We start from the raw sequence: 20,404 nt of genomic DNA on the forward strand, positions 1-20,404 counted from the left end.
ATTTGTAACCTGTCTTCCGTTCCGTTTGAGTTACACTCCGAGAACCACATATTATTCCAAGACCGGATTCGGATCCGTGACGCGTCGCGGTGAGTGTGTTTGTGATCGGTGGCAGGGCGGGATCGCTGAGAAAAGAGCATCGTGTGGTTGGCAAGCGGCGGAAAAGCTGGGTGAACTATATCTAGGTCATCTGGTGGGGATATTGATAGCACTATTCGTCAACTTGGAGGAGGCAAGCAGACTTTGGTCGAAAATACGGAAAAAAATGGATGGCAGCAGTGGTGGTGGCGGCGGTGGTGCAAACAGTGGCTCACCGAGTGCAGCACACCCAGGCTCCGCATCCTGTCTGATGGCCACGGACACGTTTTTCAACCGCCACGTTCCGGTGTTCTCTTCCCGGCACGACGGGAGCAACGGTGCGGTCGGTGGCGGGTCATGCACGGGATTTTCGAACGGAGTCCCCACTCCCGGACGATGGGGGACACCGGGTGAAGGACTGCCAGCGTCCGGCAGTTCGCAACCGCGCAAGAAAAGCTGGTCTGAGCTGAAAAGCATCGTCAGCGAAACACGCCATCAAATGGCCACGACAATGGCCGCGTCATTTCCGATGAACGTCAACTTCCGCACGCTGTCCGACGGAAGGACACGGGTGTACTTTCTGAGTCCGCCTGAAGCGATTCTGTTCTACGTGGACGTTCCACTTGAGGTGATCGGCAAAGCAGCGAACAACACCGACGAAGACGATAGCGATATTGAGGATGTTGTACGCCTGGCCAACTCTCGGCACCTCGTGTGGCATCAACTGCTCGAGTCCGTGCTGGGTCACCTGCCCACGAGCAACTCGCGTGAGGTGCAACTTCTGCTCGAACGAAAGCGACTCTCTATTTGGGGTATCACCTCCTACGAACTGCACAAAGCGAGCGGAAAAATAGTCTTCCCGGCCTGTAACACGCTCTATCAGTGTCTGGACACTGGCTACGAGGTACGGCGATTGCGAACTACCTGCATGGGCATTGAAAAATGGCTAACCTAAATTTACGTATTCTTTTTTGCTCATCAAAATGCAGGAAAACACGCTGTTCCCTTCGGAGCTGCGTATCTTTCAGCGAGCGGCCGCAATCGATCCGCAGATTTGCCCGCAAAATTCGGATCTTGTGGCGTTCGTGTGCAACGGAGACATTTGGGTGGTGCATACCCACAGCGGCCATAGCGAGCGCCTTACGTACGCCCACGACGGGAGACGTTCGCTCGCGGATGATCCGCTAACGGCGGGAATCCCTTCGTATGTGATGCAGGAAGAATTCAGTCGATATCAAGGCTTCTGGTGGCAACCGGAAAGTACTGGTAAGTGCTGACAATCTGTTTCTATTATGTTGACGCACCTTGTGTGGTATGTTTGATGAATTTTTGTGGAAGGGGGGATCTTTGCGTAGAACAGTGATGTTAAAATTGCGGGCCGGTTTTCAATCAAAAATGATCTTGAACCCACCTGGCTATACTTACTATACCTCACCGTTATTCATGATTTAAAATAATAGTTACAAATGCAAACACGATGTGCGAAATATGTTCCTACATTTTCCAAGCTACACAACAATTTAAGCGAGATATTGCTTTGTTGTCGTTAGTCCTTTTCGGCTTTGAAGATACAACTGAGTGACCAAGTGACTTAGCAGTTTTATTAATTTCATACTTGCGCACATGCACGGCTGAATCAATGCCTTATCATTGCTTGAATTCTGTTGAGTTTATGATTGATTGTAGCCACTATAAATCTATAAAAGTCGTTCTCTCATTAAATTTAGTGGATGGTAGTAATATAATGTCCATAACAATGTAGATTCTTGAGCAGTATATGTGCTAGTTATGTCTAGGGCATTGCACTTGGGCTTAAAAATCGTGTAGGGATCATTCTCCTATAGGAAAACAATCCATCGGCGAAGGTTTCATTGCCATGCATGTGATATTTACTGTCCTATCATGTTCTTGTTAGGGCTTATGTCTCTGCTGGTTCATGTCGTTATATTATTTGCCTTCCATTGGTTCAAAAGGGCGTAGATTGATTACATAAAATTGCATAAAACTCAGCTTCATGGTCATGCTACGAACCGTAACGGTAGCTAAACTGATTTGCTCTTTAACCTGAAACCTGTACTACATAGAGCGTGTTGTTCTTTGAGTACTTATTAGCATTTAGTATTATCCAGATCATCTATTAGCTTTTATTTAGTATTATGTAGATTTAAATTCTTTTTGTTTTTTCTCTTTTTACTTTTTACGAAATTGCTATTAAATACATCGGTAAAATGCACATACAATGCTTTAGTATTTTATGTATGAAATATGTGAAAAATACTCTTTGAAAACGTTTGGAATGTTCAGATGTTCACTAGTTGTAATAGCTACAACTGGTACAACACTTGTTTTGTAAAATAATAAATCTGTAAATGTTAAGCTAAATTTTGGCCATTGCTTCATATTAGTCATCTTATATTTTTTATACATTCTACAAATATCGTATAAAATATTCTGATGATGGGGTGCATAACTTTTCGCATTATAAGGACTCGGTTTAATGTGAATAAGAGAACATTATGGTCATACCTAAGATGGTAAATATCTAACTGCAACAAAATTGCTGGAAATGGCTAGATGTGCTGATCGATGATTTGCCATTTTTTACCACCAATCATTGTCGTCATCTCCGGCACCCAACGCATGCTGCTTGTGCACGGCAGGGAACAGATTAAAAACGCCCCAAGAAACCCCCCCCCACTCCTCTCTCGCTGCCTCTTCATGAAGTAGATGCCCCCAAAAATAGCGTGCATGCAATCGAAAACCGTGGCGCATTTTCGATGCGTTTGTTGCCGATTGTAAAGCAATTTCGCTGCGTCTACGCTCTGGCGCTGATAGTGAAAAGAAAAAAAAAAACAACCAAAACAAAACATAAATCGAAAGCCCTACTATACGGGGCCGGGGCGAACAAAAGAGCGTGCACGTGTGACCTTCAACGCGTTTGACCGCAATATCTTCTATTCAGTAAGAGATTTTGGGAGTGAATGGCGGGTGAACCGGAGCGAAAGCAAAATCCGATGTTGCGATGTTCTCCTTTCCGAGGTGTGATGAAAATTGGCCCCATACTTTCCAAATGAAGCAACCAAGCAATGTGTGGTGTTGCTACATCACCGACGCAGCAGTAATAAGGATTATTCAAGCCATTTAAACTCCCTGCGCCACTGCGGATGAATTTTCCAGCCGGAAGGCCGAACGTCCACCTTGTGGGAATAGTTTCTTCAAACAAATGAGCACATTAAAGTGGCTGTCGTGACATCTCGAAAAGTAACCGGCTCGTGCACTGCAAGTACTGGAAGTAGGTTTCGTAGCAAGGCTTTGCGCTTGAATTGGATATTACGCCGGCTATTGGTTATCGATCATGTTTGCTGCCTGCCTGCCTTTACCAGCCCGATTTAAGCATTGCGGCATGCAAAATCGTATCACGGTGTAAAGTTCAACCCCCACGGGAGGGGTTCCATCATTGTTGTCCTCTTGCAGCTGGCCCCTTTGGTCAGGCACACGGACAAATTACACCCGGGGGCGTGTGTTTCGCTAAAACCGCGCGCCCGATGCCGAAACAATACGGAAAACCATCCACAAACCAAACAATTATCAATGTTCGATTGCGAGCACCGGCATGGTTGTGGTGGCGTGTGGTTGATTGGGCCAGAGCCTGGTTCAGTACGCCATTTCCCACCTTTTGCTGGTGCGCGATATGATACGCAAACCGACCAACAACCGCGTGCGTCTTTTACGCACCACACTTTTCTCTCGATCCACCCTACGGCTGATTAACCGTGCCACTGTGCGATTGTTGATGCCTATTGTGTGTGTGAGTGTGTTTTTTTTTTCCACGAATTGGCTACCCATTTCACCAGGCTGTGCGCCGCGAGGACGTTTCAACATAGAACGCGCCACGCGGTCTGCGCACGTTCAGCATACGCAAAAGGCGCGCATACGCAAAGACCGCTTATCGATGGCCGGGTGGGTGGGCCATGCATGAGCGCAGAGAGATGTTGAGGGGTTTTTTTTCCTAGCTTCCCTTTTCGACGACCGCATAAAGCGGGGCGGGAACACCCTTAGCCAGGGTGCATCTGAAAATTGCATCGCTAAGCAGCCATTTAGGCCTATTTGCATTGTGTTATGGTTGAGGGTTTAATGGGTGATTTTTTTTCTCCCATCCCATCGTTGTAATGGCGCCTCATCGATGTGCGTGTCGCGAGTACGTTGGGCACGTAAGGGCTCTGTTTTATTACAGCCTAATTTTTATGCCCCACTCGCATTTTGTAAAAGTACGCGGCGATAATGTTCTCTAGCAAAAGCTCGCAGACACCCATTAATATCCGCTGTTGGTTGAGCTCGCGGTGAATATCATAATTATGAAAGTGTTTGCACGGTACTTTGCAATTCCATACCCGTTTCGCGGTATGATTATTATCTTGGTGAATAAAGTCAAACCAGCTGCCGATGGTTGTGCGATTAATGCGTATATTATTGCGCCCTGTGGTAATAAGGTTTTCGCCCCTTTCAATGATGCGCCTACTCGATCCGGACCGCTCCAATCACGCTCGATCATCTCTCACGTCGGTCACCATTTGGCGACGTGTGTAAAATGGTAAAAAGCCGCCCTCTGCCGCCGTCGGTTAAAAACTAATAAATCTTTACGTAAAACCACCCCACAGCCCACTCACTGGCGGTTTTGCGTTCTCTTTACCGCGTATCTTGCGGGACTAATCTTCGGTTTGGAGTTTGATTCCACCCGCCTGATAGGCAACTGAACAATCGAAAACAAATCCACTAACTCCCGCATGTAGGCGAGCCGAACGGCTTATGGCTTCTGAACTTAAAGAGGCTCGTAACACGGGCTGGGAGCTCTTTCAAGGAACTCGAATCCGCGTCCAAACGGTCGGTGGCCACGTGCCACCAAACCATCGCGTGACACGATTTGTTTGCGCACGCAGCCATCGCAACAGTCACAGTTTTGGGGTGTTCCAAAAATTGGGCTTCGCAAACCGGCAGCTAATTGCCAGCGCTTGGAAGGATTGCCTCAGAAATCCGTATGCAGCACGATGCACCCGAAGAAGAGGAACCATTCCATTGTCCCTTTCCATGCGCCATTTTTGCCGGTTGCTCGTGCCCACCGAAACCACCGAGGTGGGGTCGGTCAGCAGGAGTACTATAAAACCTACCGGTGACCGCTGGTGTAGCATCATTCGTCGGTGTTCTGCAGCCAGGCACAGGTCGAACCGGTGATCCGCGAGTGTAGTGTCAGCAGTCGTTCCATCGAGAGAGTCTCTAGTTTTTTGGGAGTTCGGATTTGTGGCTAGTATTTGTTCCACACGTGCACCGAAATCACAATGAAGGTATGTTACTCGAGGTGCGAGCCCTACTCCAGGACACTTTGGTTACACACCCAACCCATTTTCACCCTTTGCAGACATTCGTTGTGCTGTCCATGGCATTGGCCATCGTGGCTGGGGCTACGGTTGAGGGAGGTAAAGTTAAGCGGGGACTGTGGGATTTCGGTTCCGGCCACGAGTCGTCCTTCAGCAGCGGTGACTTTGGTGGGCATGATTTCGGTGGCCACAAGGAAGAGGTGAAGCACGTTACGGTCGTGAAGAAGGTACCGGTGCCCTATCCGGTGGAGGTGACGAAACACGTACCAGTGGAGGTGAAGGTACCGTATCCGGTCGAGGTGGAGAAGAAGGTGCCCGTGATCGTGGAGAAGAAGGTACCGGTCATCGTGGAGAAGAAGATACACATCGATCGTCCTGTGCCGTATCCGGTGAAGGTCCCAGTTAAGGTTCCGGTCATCCACAAGGAGTACGTCGAGGTGCCCAAACCTTACCCGGTGCACGTTGAGAAGCCGGTTCCGGTCTACATCAAGAAGCCGGTGTACATCGAGAAGACGGTTCCGGTTTCGATCAAGATCAAGAAGAAGTCCCACTGGCACTGAATAGGGGGCAGATTCGTTGCCGATAATATGAGGGCAATCTTAGGGCGCAAACCTTATCCTATGTGATGCGTTTCTGTCGATGCGTTAGGCTTTGTAAATAAACTAGAGACTACATCGTGCGTGTCTGCTGACAGACATGAGAGATACTAAACGTTTTTTGTTTCAATGATTTTGTTGTACTGTCAAGGATGAATGTGGAAGGATGTACGTTATCTGTGGGGCTAATCTAACGTTTGCTAAACTCCTATTCCTGTTGATCACTATCGGTTGTTTTATTCACATCATTAGAAGGGTGACTTATGAGATGAATCAGACGGGAATCGAAAAATTATTCGAGATGTTGACTTGATTTATTGTGAAGTTATTTTAAAACACATAATATTGTCGCGGCTGTTCGTCGTTGTTTTTTCCTATTCATCATTTGATTGAAGATATAACCAGTTGTAAGTTATAGAGTTCACTTTAAATAAATCTATCTGTGTTACACAAAGCAATAGCTTGTTTCGTGATGAGGAGGAGCGCACTTTGAAGCAAATTAACATATTTGGACGAGGGTTTACTCCTAGTCGAACATAAATAAGCACCGCCGTATATTCAACATCGAATCTGGAATTGCATACATTCATCTTGGATACGACCGGAAAAAAAACCCACAACAAATGTACGACCACGTGAAGTGGTTCTTACGAACGCATCCCGATAACTTCGAACGTTGCATAATCAAAAACTGCACCGGTTTCCGATTAGAAAGCGATGCATCTTCGATGGTCCATTAGCGGAAGCTTTGTTCCGCTATCGGCCAGAGTGCCAGAGTCGTGCACATAAATAAAGCTGGTGTTGTCCCTTCTGGGAGTCCGAATTTTACATGCTTCTAAACTCTCGCTTCATGCTATTAACCTGTCAAAAGCCACACCGTGCACCACCACCGGGTTGCTTGGGAAAGGTTAACAAGGATCGATCATGTAATAATGTACACACGGCTCGCTCCTTTTCGGGTTAGCAGGCCATCAGGCCATCTGGCAGAGTGCATGAAAGTGAAATGCGTTCGACGCCGCTCGAGGGGCACACAACTTTTCTATCAGATCATACTAGGGGCTAGATCGGTATCGGCCCGTACAAACGCTAGCTCCCGGTCACGTTGTGTCGTCGCCATCGTCGTGTGCATTAACTTCTGCAATAGTGCACTCACAATTCCACCGCCAGCAGAGGCTGGCTGGTTGGGCCTAAGATCGTTAGGTAATTGCGAGTACTTGGCGCGAAAACGGGTGTTCGATAGAGAGAAAAAAAGAAGCTCGCACAAGCTCTCAACTGGTACATCCTGCTCCAAACTGGTGTGGCGTTGGTTTCGTAGTGAAAATTAATCGCCTGGTTGGTAAATTAACGAGTGCGGTTGATCTTCGAAACGATCGATTAAATTCTTGTGCAATTTGTACAATAATGCGGACAAATGTGGGTTGTGGTGCGAGAGAGCGAGCATAAAAACACAATACGTGGTATAGAAATGTTGTTTCATTCTGCAACTCTCGAGAGGCATTGTAGATAGATGCAACGGCACTCCATTCATCATATGCGGTTGGTGCAAGTTTTTGCAAAACATGTGATCTGTCGCATGAGTGGAATTGTATGCTTGGCTTATGCACTGTTACAATGTTTTCTCATCCATCCATTGGAATGGTGATGCTTTTTTATGTTCAAAAGCTCGACAAGCGCAACATAAAAATTAAATGAAAATGATAAACAGAAAGTCCGCATCACAGAGGGGACCAATTTTTTTTTGGGAAGATTTGCACCCGTTAATTGCCTCAGAGGACCCGTGATTATTATGTGTCTCCTGTACAGCTGCTCATTTAGCTTGTGACTGTCTACAATCACCGAAGGTTATGCTCCTATTTGGCAACTATTACCTGCGGCATGATTAAAACTCATGTTTTGTGGCTGTTTATTTTCTTTTTCATCCACGCCAAACTGCCCTTTCTCCATTTTGACGCCACAACGGAATGGGAAACCCGGGGTTGGAGTGGTTTAGAAAAATAAAAAGAAACAACCCTTAACACCAGTTACATAGCTTCGGAATGGTCAGAACATGCGCGCTCAAATCAAACAAATAGCGACGCAATGTCGAGCAATGTGGGCGAGTGCGTGATGGTTTTGCGCTAAAATTGTTGCGCAGTCACGCTTTTGTGGCAGGAAACGAACTAAAACATCGCTACGCGAGATTGGCAACACACATGGTCCGTTTTCCTAACATTAGCCCCTCCTCGATCACATACACTAGGATTTTTCGGTCTTCGAGCGCTAACGAACACCTTTGGGGGGTGGTATGCTAAGTCAGCAGCGATCTTGCATTTTTGTTAGGTTTGTTAAACCCTTATTTAACTGCTGTTCAAATTTTATTGTCACATGTTGCTCTTGTTGCAAACATTATCGCATTTTAAATAGGGCGAATGTAATCGGGCACGTAATTTTAATTGTTTTTTTTATGTTCCCTTTTTTTACCCCCATCTGTCAGATGAAATCTACCGCATCGTGTACGAGGAAGTAGACGAAAGCGACGTCAGCCTGTTCACGTTTCCATCTTCGCAATCGTCTAACCGGGATTACGAGGAGTATCGGTTCCCGCGAGCTGGCACTCCGAACGCCAAGTCGAAGCTAAAACTGGTGCAGTTCCGGTTGTCGGAAAATTTACGCATCACGGACGTCTGCATCAAGGAGCTGCAGTGTCCACTAACGTTCGCTTTCCCGTGGTTGGAGTACATCGTGCGTGTCGGCTGGACACCGGACTCGAAGCAGTAAGTAACGGCTAAGCTAATGGTGTTGATGAATCCTTAACCGACTCCTTTCACTTTCCAGCGTTTGGGCTCAACTGCTGGATCGACCACAGCAGCGTCTCGAGGTAGTCCTGCTGCCAGTGGACAACTTCTGCGAAATCTACAGCAGTTCTGCACCCTCACCGAACTGTGGTGTGGACGCGTCCCTGAGCACTCCTGCTGCGAATCACACTGAGCAGCATTCTCAACAGCATGCTGGTCAGCAGGTGCAGCATTCCCAGCGAAAGTTGTCTTCAGGCTGGCGATCCCCGCTGGATAAATCGACCCGTCCCCTGCAGGTGATCTACTCGGAAACGTCTAGCAGCTGGGTGAACGTGCACGATGTGCTGCAGTTCATCGAGATCTCCGAGCAAGAAGTGACGTTTCTGTGGGCCTCCGAGGAGACCGGCTTTCGTCATCTGTACTTGGTTACATCTAGTCTCAATCCTAGCGGCAGCGACAGCAACAGCAACACCAGCAGTAGCAGCAGCTGTAGTGGTAGCAATAGCAATAATAGTCACGGTAGTAACAGTCAGCCGCATGAGCACGTGGAAGCGACCGGTTCCCATGTACATCCTACCTCGATCGACATAGATCCTTCGCTTCCGTCGATAGCATGCGTCGGTAGTACGCTGGTGGCGCGAGTTCTCGCCAAAATCGCCCTAACCGGAGGCCAATGGGAGGTGCTAGGACGTAACGTGTGGTACGATCGAGTACACCGGCTTGTGTACTTCATGGCTTTGCGGGAAACGCCACTCGAGAAGCACCTGTACGTGGTGAGCCTCGCCAAACCCAACCAGCTACGGTTGCTTACCATGCACGGGTACTCCTTTACGGTGGAGTTTAATGACGTGAGTTTTGCATGCTTACAGCTGTCCTGACCTGCGACTTACCTATTCAATCTATATTTCCGCAGGACTGTACCATTTTCCTGCAAACGTACTGCAACATTTACACGCTGCCATCGTGGGAGCTGGTCAGGATAAGGCATCGCAACGATGGTGGCGCCGCTCTGACGTCGGCGTCGGCCGGAATCGACGCACTGGAGCTGATCTCAGTGGGCTACTTGAACGAGGGTGAGCCATCGGAAAATACTCAGTACAATCCCTCCATTCACAGCCCGCGCATCTCTACCGGGGAGGTACTTTACGCGATGGTGTTCAAGCCGCACAATTTCACGCTCGGCGTCAAATATCCGACCGTGCTGAACGTGTACGGTGGGCCGGAAGTGCAAACAGTTAGCAATACGTTCAAGGTACAGCTCGATAGAAGATATATTTAAATTACGCTCACCGCGAATATTAACCGCTGTGTTTGCTTTACGGTACAGGGAATGCGCCAGTTGCGGATGCATATGCTCGCTTCGCAGGGCTATTGCGTGATTTGTGTGGATTCACGTGGTTCCCGGCACCGGGGCGTCGAGTTTGAGTCATACATCCGGTGTCGAATGGGCACCGTCGAGTTGGCGGATCAGGTCGAGGTCCTGCGGATATTGGCCGAACAGCTCGGCTACATCGACATGGATCGCGTGGCGATACACGGCTGGTCGTATGGTAAGAGCGGCGTTTCCTTATCGTTATATTGTCATTAACAGCCGCGTTTTTGTTTCCCACAGGTGGCTATTTAAGTCTGATGGGATTGGTGCATTATCCTGACATATTCAAAGTGTCCATTGCCGGGGCACCGGTGACGAGCTGGGTGTACTACGATACGGGTTACACCGAGCGCTACATGGACCTGCCCGATAATAATCGTTCCGGGTACGCGGCCGGATCGGTTCTTAACTACATCCAGAGGTTCCCCGACGAGTACGTTAGCACCTCCCATTAGCGCCTGTTCGCCTAGACCTAACTAACGTTTTCGCGCACCTTTCCAGGGATAACCGTTTGCTCATCATCCACGGACTGATTGACGAAAACGTGCACTTTTACCATACGGCGCAGCTGGTCAATCGGCTCGTCAGCGCGAACAAACCCTACCATCTGCAGGTGTACCCGAACGAGCGACACTCGCTACGGAATCTCGAAGCCAGCAAGCACTACGAGACAAAGTTGCTCTCATTCCTGCAGGACAATCTCTGAACCACGGTTACCAGGAGCAAAGCGAGACCTACCGGTCCAGCGTCGATCGATAGACGTTGGTTTGGCACTGGCACAGCCCGGCAATCGGTGTGGAACAGGTTGCGGCACGGTAGCCGCCGTCTCTGCTTTCGATGGCAGGCCAACCAACGAGCAGGCAACCACCATCTGACCGTTACTCGTTCGACGGAATCGCTCCAGGTGTCCTGTTCGTTACGTTCCGTGATGGTGGGTCTGGTTCGAAAGTTGCGTCTATTTCGCTTATGTGCACTGTTCGATCGGTGCTAGAATGTGTACAGGTCTGAGAGCGTGTCGTCTGTTTGAAATAGGAACATAAACAAAAATCACGTGCTTTGGTCGCCATCTTGAAACACGCTAGCTAGTGCACAATGTTTCCATCCAGGTGCCTGCATGTTGGTTGTTCTACAATTGCTCCCCTTTTATCAAGTCGCTGAGCTAAACTCTGCTGGTGATCCTGCGGCAACGGGTTTTAATTATGTAGTGGTTTGTTTTTATTCGTTTTATTTAATTTGGACGGTTTTATTTGTGGAAAGTAGCAGTATAGCAGTAGCAAAAGAAGCATACAGTAGGCTCGAAACACAAAACATGCCCCGGGTCGCAAGACACATTTTGGTTGCTCTTACGTGTCCTTGCTCGATCAACTGCCTTTCCCTTGTTCCGTGTTTTCCCGGTGATACGGGGTGTTTCAGTAACGACATGTAACCCTTAACGAATGAACCCACCTTCCCCTCCCAATGTGCTCTGCTACTCATGCCCGTGTGTTACGTTGTCAGACGATGTTGGTTTGTACTTTTTTTTAGCTTCGTTGTTTCGCTGTTTATGGGTGAAAAATAGTGTATCGTGTATAGCATAGGATGTGTCTGGTTAACAGCTCGAAAGGGTAGGATTGTTGATGCGGTTCTTGTTCGTGTTTTAGTCACTCTCCGCGCAAAATGCGCTCTTCCTGTGAGGGATACACTCTGATAACATTATTAGCATTACTATGCTTGCCGCGGAAAAGGGGTGCTGTAGTCAGGAGAGGGGGCTCTTCTCAGAAATGCGCCCACGTTTTAGGTGATTTAAAAATGAAAAAAAAGAACACACACACAACTGCTTGCAAGAGCTTTCGTTTCGTTTTTGTTGTTAAATTTATATTTTATGGAACATCCAAGATAATCACAGTATATTTTAAATAGCTCAGATCAGGTTGTGTATAACGCTCTGTATATTTGCCTGGCCGGTTCAGCCGGCTCTTTTTTGGCTTGGTGCTTACAGCTTTTGGTCGGTGCACTCTTGCCGTCGTTTGCTGTGTTGTTGGCTGCGCGATATGAGTGAGGTGCTTATAGGCTGGGCTCATTTCCATGATCCACGCAATAAATGACGCTGTTTAAAGGAACTCATCACTACTCTAGACATCACACTCTGGCGCGACCCAAATGGCTGAGCAGTATGCGAAGTGCGGTGAAGTACAGCTTTATGAGTAATTCTAATAAACGAAAAACGAAACGAGTATTTATTGCAAACGAAGTATGCTCGCATCGTGTTGTTTCGAGAAAGAAATGCCTGCAAAGCGTAGAAAACAGGCCGTAGCGATAAACCAAAACCCACCGTGATACGCATGTTTGATTTTGTTGGATTTATTTCTTAACAAAAAAAAAGTTATCTTGTATCGTAATGTAAAACGAGCCACTCACAAACTTTAAAATTCCTGTCCAGCGTGTGACAAAAAAAAACGAATCAATCGCCCTTTGCCCACATCTTTGCAAAGCTTGGTGCTACATTCCGAGCATGTTTCACCGGGGCGGTTATTTGTGAGCTGGCTTTTGGTCCGGTAGCGTTTTCTGTCCTTCTCGGCTTTTTTTTTAATAAATAATTGTAAAAAAATCTTCCCACTATCGTAGGACGACCATATGGAGCACTACTGTCTGCTGTTGTTGTTCACTCCGGTTGGCGGTAGACACCGTTGAACAGAACCGACCGGGTTCCGTAGTCGTAGATGATGAAAACGAACGGATGGTTGCAGTGGAACAGAGCCGGATCAGCCGGGCGAGACGACCGGAACGAGAATGCCACCGTAGCTGAAGCTGCCTCCGAGCCCTCTTCGTTGACTTCAATCTTGGACTTCTGGAGCACCTCATCGAAACCGATTGGTTCGCGACCGTCGGTGAACTCTTCGAAATTAGCTGTATTCTCGAACAGCTTGCCCATGCCGAGCCGCTCAAGGACCTGCTTCATCTCGACCTGCTTCTCGATGCTAAACTTAGGCAGCTTTACGTCGACCTTGCGCGAGATGCCATCGTTCACGACCTCGTGCAGGATGTCGGTTTCAGCGGCGAGCCGGCCCAGCAGCTTTGAAAGCGCGTTTGGTTCCGCCGGTGGCAGGAACACGAACATCGACACCTTGTTTCCGCGCTTGGCCCGTCGCTCAATGTCCTCCTCGGCACCGGTGCTGTACGGAAGCTCTAAGATATGGCAACCCAGCTTCTCGTTGGCGGCTACGGAAGCGACAAACGGATGGGGTAAAGTGAATTTTGTGCCACCCAGTAACGTACAGCTAATTGCGGCTGAAGGTCCTTACCGTGGCTGAACGTTCCCTCGACGTGCATCATATTGACAAACTCTAGTCGCGAGGAGTTGACGTAGAAGAGTTCCTTTTTCGTTTCGCTTGCCTTGAACTTCGTCTGCCACGTACCCTGGAAGATGGTACACGAACAGGAACAGGAAGATTAACACATATGCTGCGTGTTGGAAGAGATCGTAACACCTTACCTTGAAGTAGGCCGCATTTGCGATCGCAAGTTTGGTGTTGCGCGTGATCGCACCCGGAACCAGTAGATCTTTAATCTGATCACGCGTCGCATTGCTCACCCAACGGTTGATGTACATCCGTTGCTCTTCGGGTTGCGTTTCATAGTCAAGCAGCTCGATCGTGTCGCCAAACTTCTGCTGCATGCAGGTCGACACGGGAATCTGACGTCCGAAGAACAGCTTATCGACCGAGCTAAAACCAACGGCGGAAGTCTCATCGAAGCGCCCCAACAGCGACTTCCGGGCAGTATCATACGCCTCGTGTACGGTCGACTTGCTATCGGACCACTGCAGGTTAAGCCCAGTATGGAGCAGCTTCTCGGTGGAGTCCCGTGCACCGAAGTACATCATCAGCAGCACGTTGTACAGACTGTACGGTGAGAAGAACAGATTGTCGTTCGGTGTGGCCGTGTTGATGGCATCGAGTAGCTGGAGCGTGAAAATCGACTCGCCCTTGTACAGACGGGTGCGCGATTGTTCCAGATCCGGTTGTACTGCGGGTTTTTTGCCGTTGTCCGATAGACACTGACCAGCCGTCGGTTGGGCGGCAAGAAGCGCGAAAAGGACGAACAGGAGCACCACCAGGAAGGTGGGGCTTTTCGATATGCCCGAAAGTCTCATCGTTCGGTTCGTTTGTGTTCTGTATTCAGGAAAAAGGACAACGGATTTGAAGGTGTTTTTATTAGAAGGGTTTTTTTTAACTTGCTCTTTTTATGAGGAAGTAACTCTTAAACATAAAAAAGCAAACTACTTTCTACTTCCTACTTCCAAACAGGTCAATCAATAGTTTTAATATTAACTACTGAATGTGGAAACATGTCCTTAGAGTCTGGACGTATTCGAGTGGATCTTTGCCGGGTTGTTCAACACGCTTTAGAGGAGAATAGCATTTCTACGTCAATCCATCTCTTTAAACATCTTCTCAATAACATTAACAAGGCAAAAGCATTGAAAACCCCCACAACATGTACTCATTCGTTGAGTAGATAGGTTTAAAGTTGCCATGAGTGTATCGCTCGTGGTCAGGGTCACACATTGTACAACTCGTCCCCAGATTGATTGATGAGGGATTTCCCCAACAGATGGTGGCAAAGTCACTCTCTCTGTTTGCTACGAAACCGGAAGGTGTTACGAGCATCTGATATGTTTTTACTAACCACAAAAAGCCGTCGTTATTGTGCACTATTTCAGATTCAAGTTTAGCATCATCATCATCTTCGTGTCATCTGTAGGCATAAAAAATGTGTCCACAAATGCAAATTTTCGGTAGGTACGCATTCAAAAGCATTACTTTTACTTTCATTCTGTCCTGCGGGTCCATGTTTAACGCATGCAGGCGAGAAAAAGTGAAACGAAGCGTGTCCGTTGGCGGAGATAGAGTCGCTCATTTGATGTATTACGTAAATTATTGCACTCCAGCAGCTTGTTATATGTTTTGTAATCATTCCCGTGATAGTAGTTGCAAACATGTTTATATTTTGGCTCATATTGAGAATTTTCTATGACAGAATAAATTGTGTATTGCATCAACATTCCCCCTCTCATCGATACTGTTCGAATAGATAACAAGGTGCGAGTTGAAAGGTGTTCACCCTGAACCGACACAACGTATGACGTTGCATTGTTACGTGGATGCACTTCCTCTAAAACGGCATTTTGTGTTGTTGTCTTTCCACTTAACTGAAGAGCCAAAACTCTGATAATGTTCAATAACAAGGGAGAGCTTCGTTGCTTTGATAAGAATGGGAGCTCAAATATTCACAACGACTCTCAACATTCAAAGGCAAACGAAGCCTAATGTATTCTTGATTATACATCCAGCAATCGTGGGCTCGATTATTGATGGCAGCTGTGAAACGTGGAACATTGTAAAGCACACATTCCCAGCGAAACGAATTACTTTTCAAAACAAATAGAAACCCTCAACCTATGAGGAAGTTAAACTTTGAAAAAGCTGCATTTAGAAGCGCAAAATACGTTTATAAATGCTTAACAAACACACCACCACGTGCAGCCAGACAACAAAAGGCAAAAAGAGTTCAACGACTGTGTGCGCAACGAGACAATGGAAGGTGAATCGAGCGAAATGGTTTTTATCAAGTGCAGCAAGCATAGCATATGCAAAAAAAAAGCTGCCACTAGTTTGATTGAAATCAATTAGCTAAAACATAACGCATGCTCTAAAGTGTGAAAAGAAAAATAGCAAAGAGAAAAACAGGCACAGGAGGAAGAAACACTAAAAGCTGGACGAATTTAAACGCGAACAACTCCACCCCGAACGTTGCGCCCACTGGGAAGGGTTCATTCATCGTAGCAAAAAGGGAAAACTGCCCCACGGTTGCATGGCGGGTCGAGTTTCCCAGACACCACTGTAGGGCGCTATGCTGTGGTGCATGTTGTGCGGCTACATAAGCGAGATTACATTCACGCGGAATTTTGCGCGGATATAACGCGGATGTTCGCACGTATGTTACGTGTGTGCAATGTTGTATGTTCATGCGTTTTGCGATTTTTCCGATATGATTATAATTTACTGTTAAGAAGGTGGCAACTCTCTGGCTTTCTAGTTATTCAATTCTGCGGTAGTTAGCTTCCTGATCTTCGCCCTTTACGATGCATTGGCAATGAAGATCAGAAAAAAGCCAATTAGTGAGTTAAGAAGCTCCGTGTTGGGGACACGTTTTATTCCACTGTTTCAATTGTACCCGCTTGGAACGATCGGAGTTTATCTCAGCACATCCGCTTTACGCCGATTCGCCGGTTTCTGTTGTCAGCGTGCATCGAAGTTTCCCAACTTTCCCAACATGGTTGCGAACCCGCCCGACGGTGAGAGCTGCTGTTGCGTGGGGGGTTTCAACCAACTGTGGGGGTTGATAGGGGCTCTGTGACTCATGTGCCCGACATATTGGTTTAACTGCTGGAGGGGCATTCGTCACAGACAATCGCACGAGACGCGTGTTAATGGAGGTTTTGTCAACTGTTGTAACGGCATCCCCACCTAGCTTGCTTCACTTCAGTGAAAATTTGAATATTGAGTCCTTGAAATGAAGGCACACACGTCGCAGGGGAACCCACTACTGGTGGTAAGAGCAGCACATAGGGGTCGGAAAATCCGAAAATACAACCAGGCCGCGTTTTAGGGTGGCACAAGCGGGCAGTAATCTAACCCAAATATTGAATACTTTCTAAAAGTAGAAGCTCTTTAGACTCACAAGAAACTCCATCAGATGGAGACGGGAAGAAAAGGCTTCTTTATTCAAGGATCAATCCAAGGATAAATTTGAGCCGGTAAAAAACGTCCTCCAACCGGAAGCACTACGGTATAATTTGAATTAAAAAAAATCACAAAAACTGAAACGCATTCACGTGGATACCACAGCTAGGTAGCCCAGCTGGTCGAGCACTGTAAACCCCGTGAAAACGAGCCGTTGGCAGCAACAAACAAAAAAACGGAGGAACACGATAAGCCCAAAGTAGGCCCCAAACATGGCCAGCAGCTGCGGTAGCTTTTGGTGCAACCACCACATTCGGAGGGTTGACTCAGCGAAACCTCACGGCCACCCACCCACATACATAAACGAGACGAAGAAGCAAAAGAAGAAAAGAAGATCAACCCCTCGAATCCGGAATAAAGAAATGCACGCGTGTTTGCATGCAACTGGGCGCGTGTTACGACAGCCCCGGGCTGTGGAAGGGACGGTGCGGGCTGCATTGGGTCATCGTCGCGATCGTCGGACACTTTGGACGCCATTATGTAATGCGATGGGTGCGTGCGTGTGTGCAAGCTGGCCTTACACCGACGCTTGGTGGTGATTCGCGCGCGTAAAGCGAAGTATCGCTTGAAACACCGGGAGGAACCGCGATCGTGACCAGGTGGGCGGGAGGATGATGACGAGGACGGATTTCCTCCTCCCTCAACGTCCCGCACATGGTTTGTCCAGGGACCGGACCGGATCCAGCGGCCGCCACAATGGGGCCTGACCTCGGCGTGAGAGCGAACCGGTCAATTTCTCTTTCACTCTTTCGCTACGACACACCCGGAGTGAAATGCGGTAACTTCTCTGCCAGCCGTTTCACTTTCGGTTTCCGTAGAAGGGTGGGGGAAGGAGGGAAGGGGCAAGGGAAGGGGCAGGAAGGAATCTGGTTACGGAAGCTGAGACAGCACCGTATCACCACCCGGTGCTCATATCGCGAGCTAAGCGTGGTCCATGCGGCGATCGCGATCGATCGTGATTTCAAAATGGAGGCCACCAATGCGTGAAGCGCGTGTAATTTTTTTTTTGTGTTTCGTGTGCTGGTTTTTTCATCTTTTATTCAGCGTTTCAGCCCCACCGACCACCATTTTATATCCGGTTGCACGACGGTTACACAAAGGCACTTGAGCCCGGTGGTACGCACTTCCTCGACAAGTCGGAACAAACTTTACGGCACCAAGCGAATGGAGCCAGCGTGTACTTGCGCTAACAGCTCAGGTAACGTAAACGATGCTTGTTTTGCGTCGCAAAATGCACGATGCCGGATTCGTCACAGCGAGACCTTCGATTTACTAACCTTTTTGTGGCACACGAAGCGACTACTGTGAGATGACACTCTAGCTTAGCAGCAGACCTTCTGCACTGTCCTAAGTCACCCACTCGATGAAACACTGGTGATCGCGAGTGACGAATGCAAATTAAACGACAAACGCTACGGTTTTAGCGTTTCAAACGGCCGCGAAAGCCTCAGTTAGTCGATGCGCGTCCGACGCGGTGTAAGTTTGCTGCGGAACTGACGTGCGCCGTGCGTTGGCTCTGACGCTTATGGCGATCGGGCCTCGTTGAAGCTCACGATCCGTGTTCGGCAGCCAAGGGTACAACCGTAGCAGTGCGTGTCGCGGCTGGGCTGTGTTGGAAACGAACAAAACTCTCACGCACATAAGGATGATCGGTAGTTGATCTTTCAATTGGATGCTGCGATAATGGGTGAGGGTTCTATATTAGCGCAGCAATCGAGAAAGTCGCCAGCGCTTGTGGATAGGGTTTTTGTGACCATGGGTGTGCTCTAAAGCTCGAATGATCGATCAAAGCCTACGCCACGGTGCACTTGTGTTCGTTGCGTGAGCGATCGCATGCCTCGTTCGCGGTTGCATTAGGTTGTTAGATGATTAGAGCATCGCTACAGGCAGCCAGGTTGAAACGAACACTAAGACAACGTGCGTGGTAAGATCAGCGTCATTGGAAGCTGCCGGCGTAATTCGTTACCGCTGCAATCCAGACCATTTGCTGTCGTTTTACGTCAAAGGACACACACTGCTTTGTCCTTTGTCGTTAGAAGCAACACGGAAGTGCGTCCCTTATGACCGTGGCAGGCGTACCTATGCCGATGACACCGATATATCCTACTGGAATCCCCCGGGGAGTATGATCGCGGTAGAATTAATAATGCGCCTGCTCCAATCGTTATGCCCAAATTCGAATGCTTCCTTGACGTGACGCTCCATAGAGAAGCAAAGCTCTCTTGCCGTCAGCTCGAAAAAAAAAGCCCCGCTGGTGGATTTGCCTGGCCAAAATGTGAACGATCTGGCGTATTGTGATTTCGGCCATGACCACGGTCGACGTAAGGTGAACCGGTGTGCAGAAAGCGAACCCACAGAAAAACCGCCAACCAATCTAGGTTGGCGCGCGTGCAATTCGTGGAGTGAATTATGATTATTGTGCCAAAGGCTCAACCGAGCGGTGGGGTTTGGAATTAAATTTACAGACGTAATCAAGGTTGCGGGAATAATTAGACAGCTGCAGTACGTTTGGTCAAGGTGTGATGGGATCGTTTGATGTCAGGATTGTTTTCAACAATGTTTATCTCGACTAGGAAACCGCACCTAACCGATCGATTGCCTGTGGAGTTTATCACATTCGAAGGCGTCTCTAAGCGCTGCATGATATGAATATTTATCATACAAAAATCCGTGTCTCGCTCGGTTCTCGATCGATTAATAGCAGCGTTTGGGTCGCGAATATGTGCATTCCAGCTCCTTTGCGACATACCGGCACGTTGACGTACATTGTTTTGTTAGTTCAACCGGTTTTAGAGTGACGAGCTCAAACCGAGCCGTAGGAGTGCGTGTCAAACTAGATGCTGCACTAATGCATGTTGCCACTAGCAATTAGAAGTTGGGGAATCCCCTAGAATGCGTGTTAGTGCAAGCGAACCAGGGCAACTGCATAAATATTTGCACCAACACTCGGTATAACAATCGAACACCCGGTGGTCGGCCATCGCCGGTCAACCGCTCACGGTAAATGATTGTTCTATTCGCGGGTTTTCCCTTCTCGAACGACACAACAGTAAGGGATTATGATCGCGTGGTAGTGAATTCACTGCACCCGTGAGATGCACTTAACTGGTGCTAATAAAATGCACCAAATGGTGGCTTACCGCAAAACCTGCGTCGGCGTATGAAAGCGCGGGAAGGTTGATTTATCTTCGTTAGACTGTTTAAAAAACTGCAGTGAGTCACGTTTTACGGTTCCCATTTTACGATAGCTGATATGGGGCTAGGGAAGTAAGTAAATGGTGTCGGACGTGCTCTTTGTCTATTGAGAGAAGCATTGACGTGAGTGATTTTCCCTGTTCACACGTGGTTTGACCTCACATGACCGTGGCATTTTATGATCCTGCACAGCGCTGCTTGGTTCATGACAATGCAATTTTACATTTTCGTC

The 20,404-nt window shown here is 48.0% G+C and overlaps 2 protein-coding genes across 2 annotated transcripts; one reads left to right on the forward strand and one right to left on the reverse strand.

Annotated features, from left to right (window-relative positions):
* The first annotated feature begins 265 nt into the window (after window positions 1-265).
* LOC128721986 (dipeptidyl peptidase 9) lies at window positions 266-10,898 on the forward strand. The gene is made up of 8 exons (XM_053815797.1): window positions 266-982; window positions 1,068-1,344; window positions 8,520-8,799; window positions 8,861-9,668; window positions 9,734-10,072; window positions 10,148-10,370; window positions 10,433-10,625; window positions 10,694-10,898. The coding sequence occupies exons 1-8, from the start codon at window positions 266-268 to the stop codon at window positions 10,896-10,898; spliced, it is 3,042 nt and encodes a 1,013-aa protein (XP_053671772.1).
* A 1,610-nt stretch (window positions 10,899-12,508) lies between these two features.
* On the reverse strand, window positions 12,509-18,486 carry LOC128720958 (serine protease inhibitor 88Ea-like). Its single transcript, XM_053814660.1, has 4 exons — window positions 18,255-18,486; window positions 13,665-14,343; window positions 13,474-13,588; window positions 12,509-13,390 (listed from the first exon to the last, which is right to left on the reverse strand). The coding sequence occupies exons 2-4, from the start codon at window positions 14,322-14,324 to the stop codon at window positions 12,834-12,836; spliced, it is 1,332 nt and encodes a 443-aa protein (XP_053670635.1). The 5' UTR covers window positions 14,325-14,343; window positions 18,255-18,486; the 3' UTR covers window positions 12,509-12,833.
* Window positions 18,487-20,404: the final 1,918 nt, after the last annotated feature.

The sequence above is a fragment of the Anopheles nili genome, chromosome 2, assembly GCF_943737925.1.
Source record: "Anopheles nili chromosome 2, idAnoNiliSN_F5_01, whole genome shotgun sequence".
Lineage (NCBI taxonomy): Eukaryota > Metazoa > Arthropoda > Insecta > Diptera > Culicidae > Anopheles > Anopheles nili.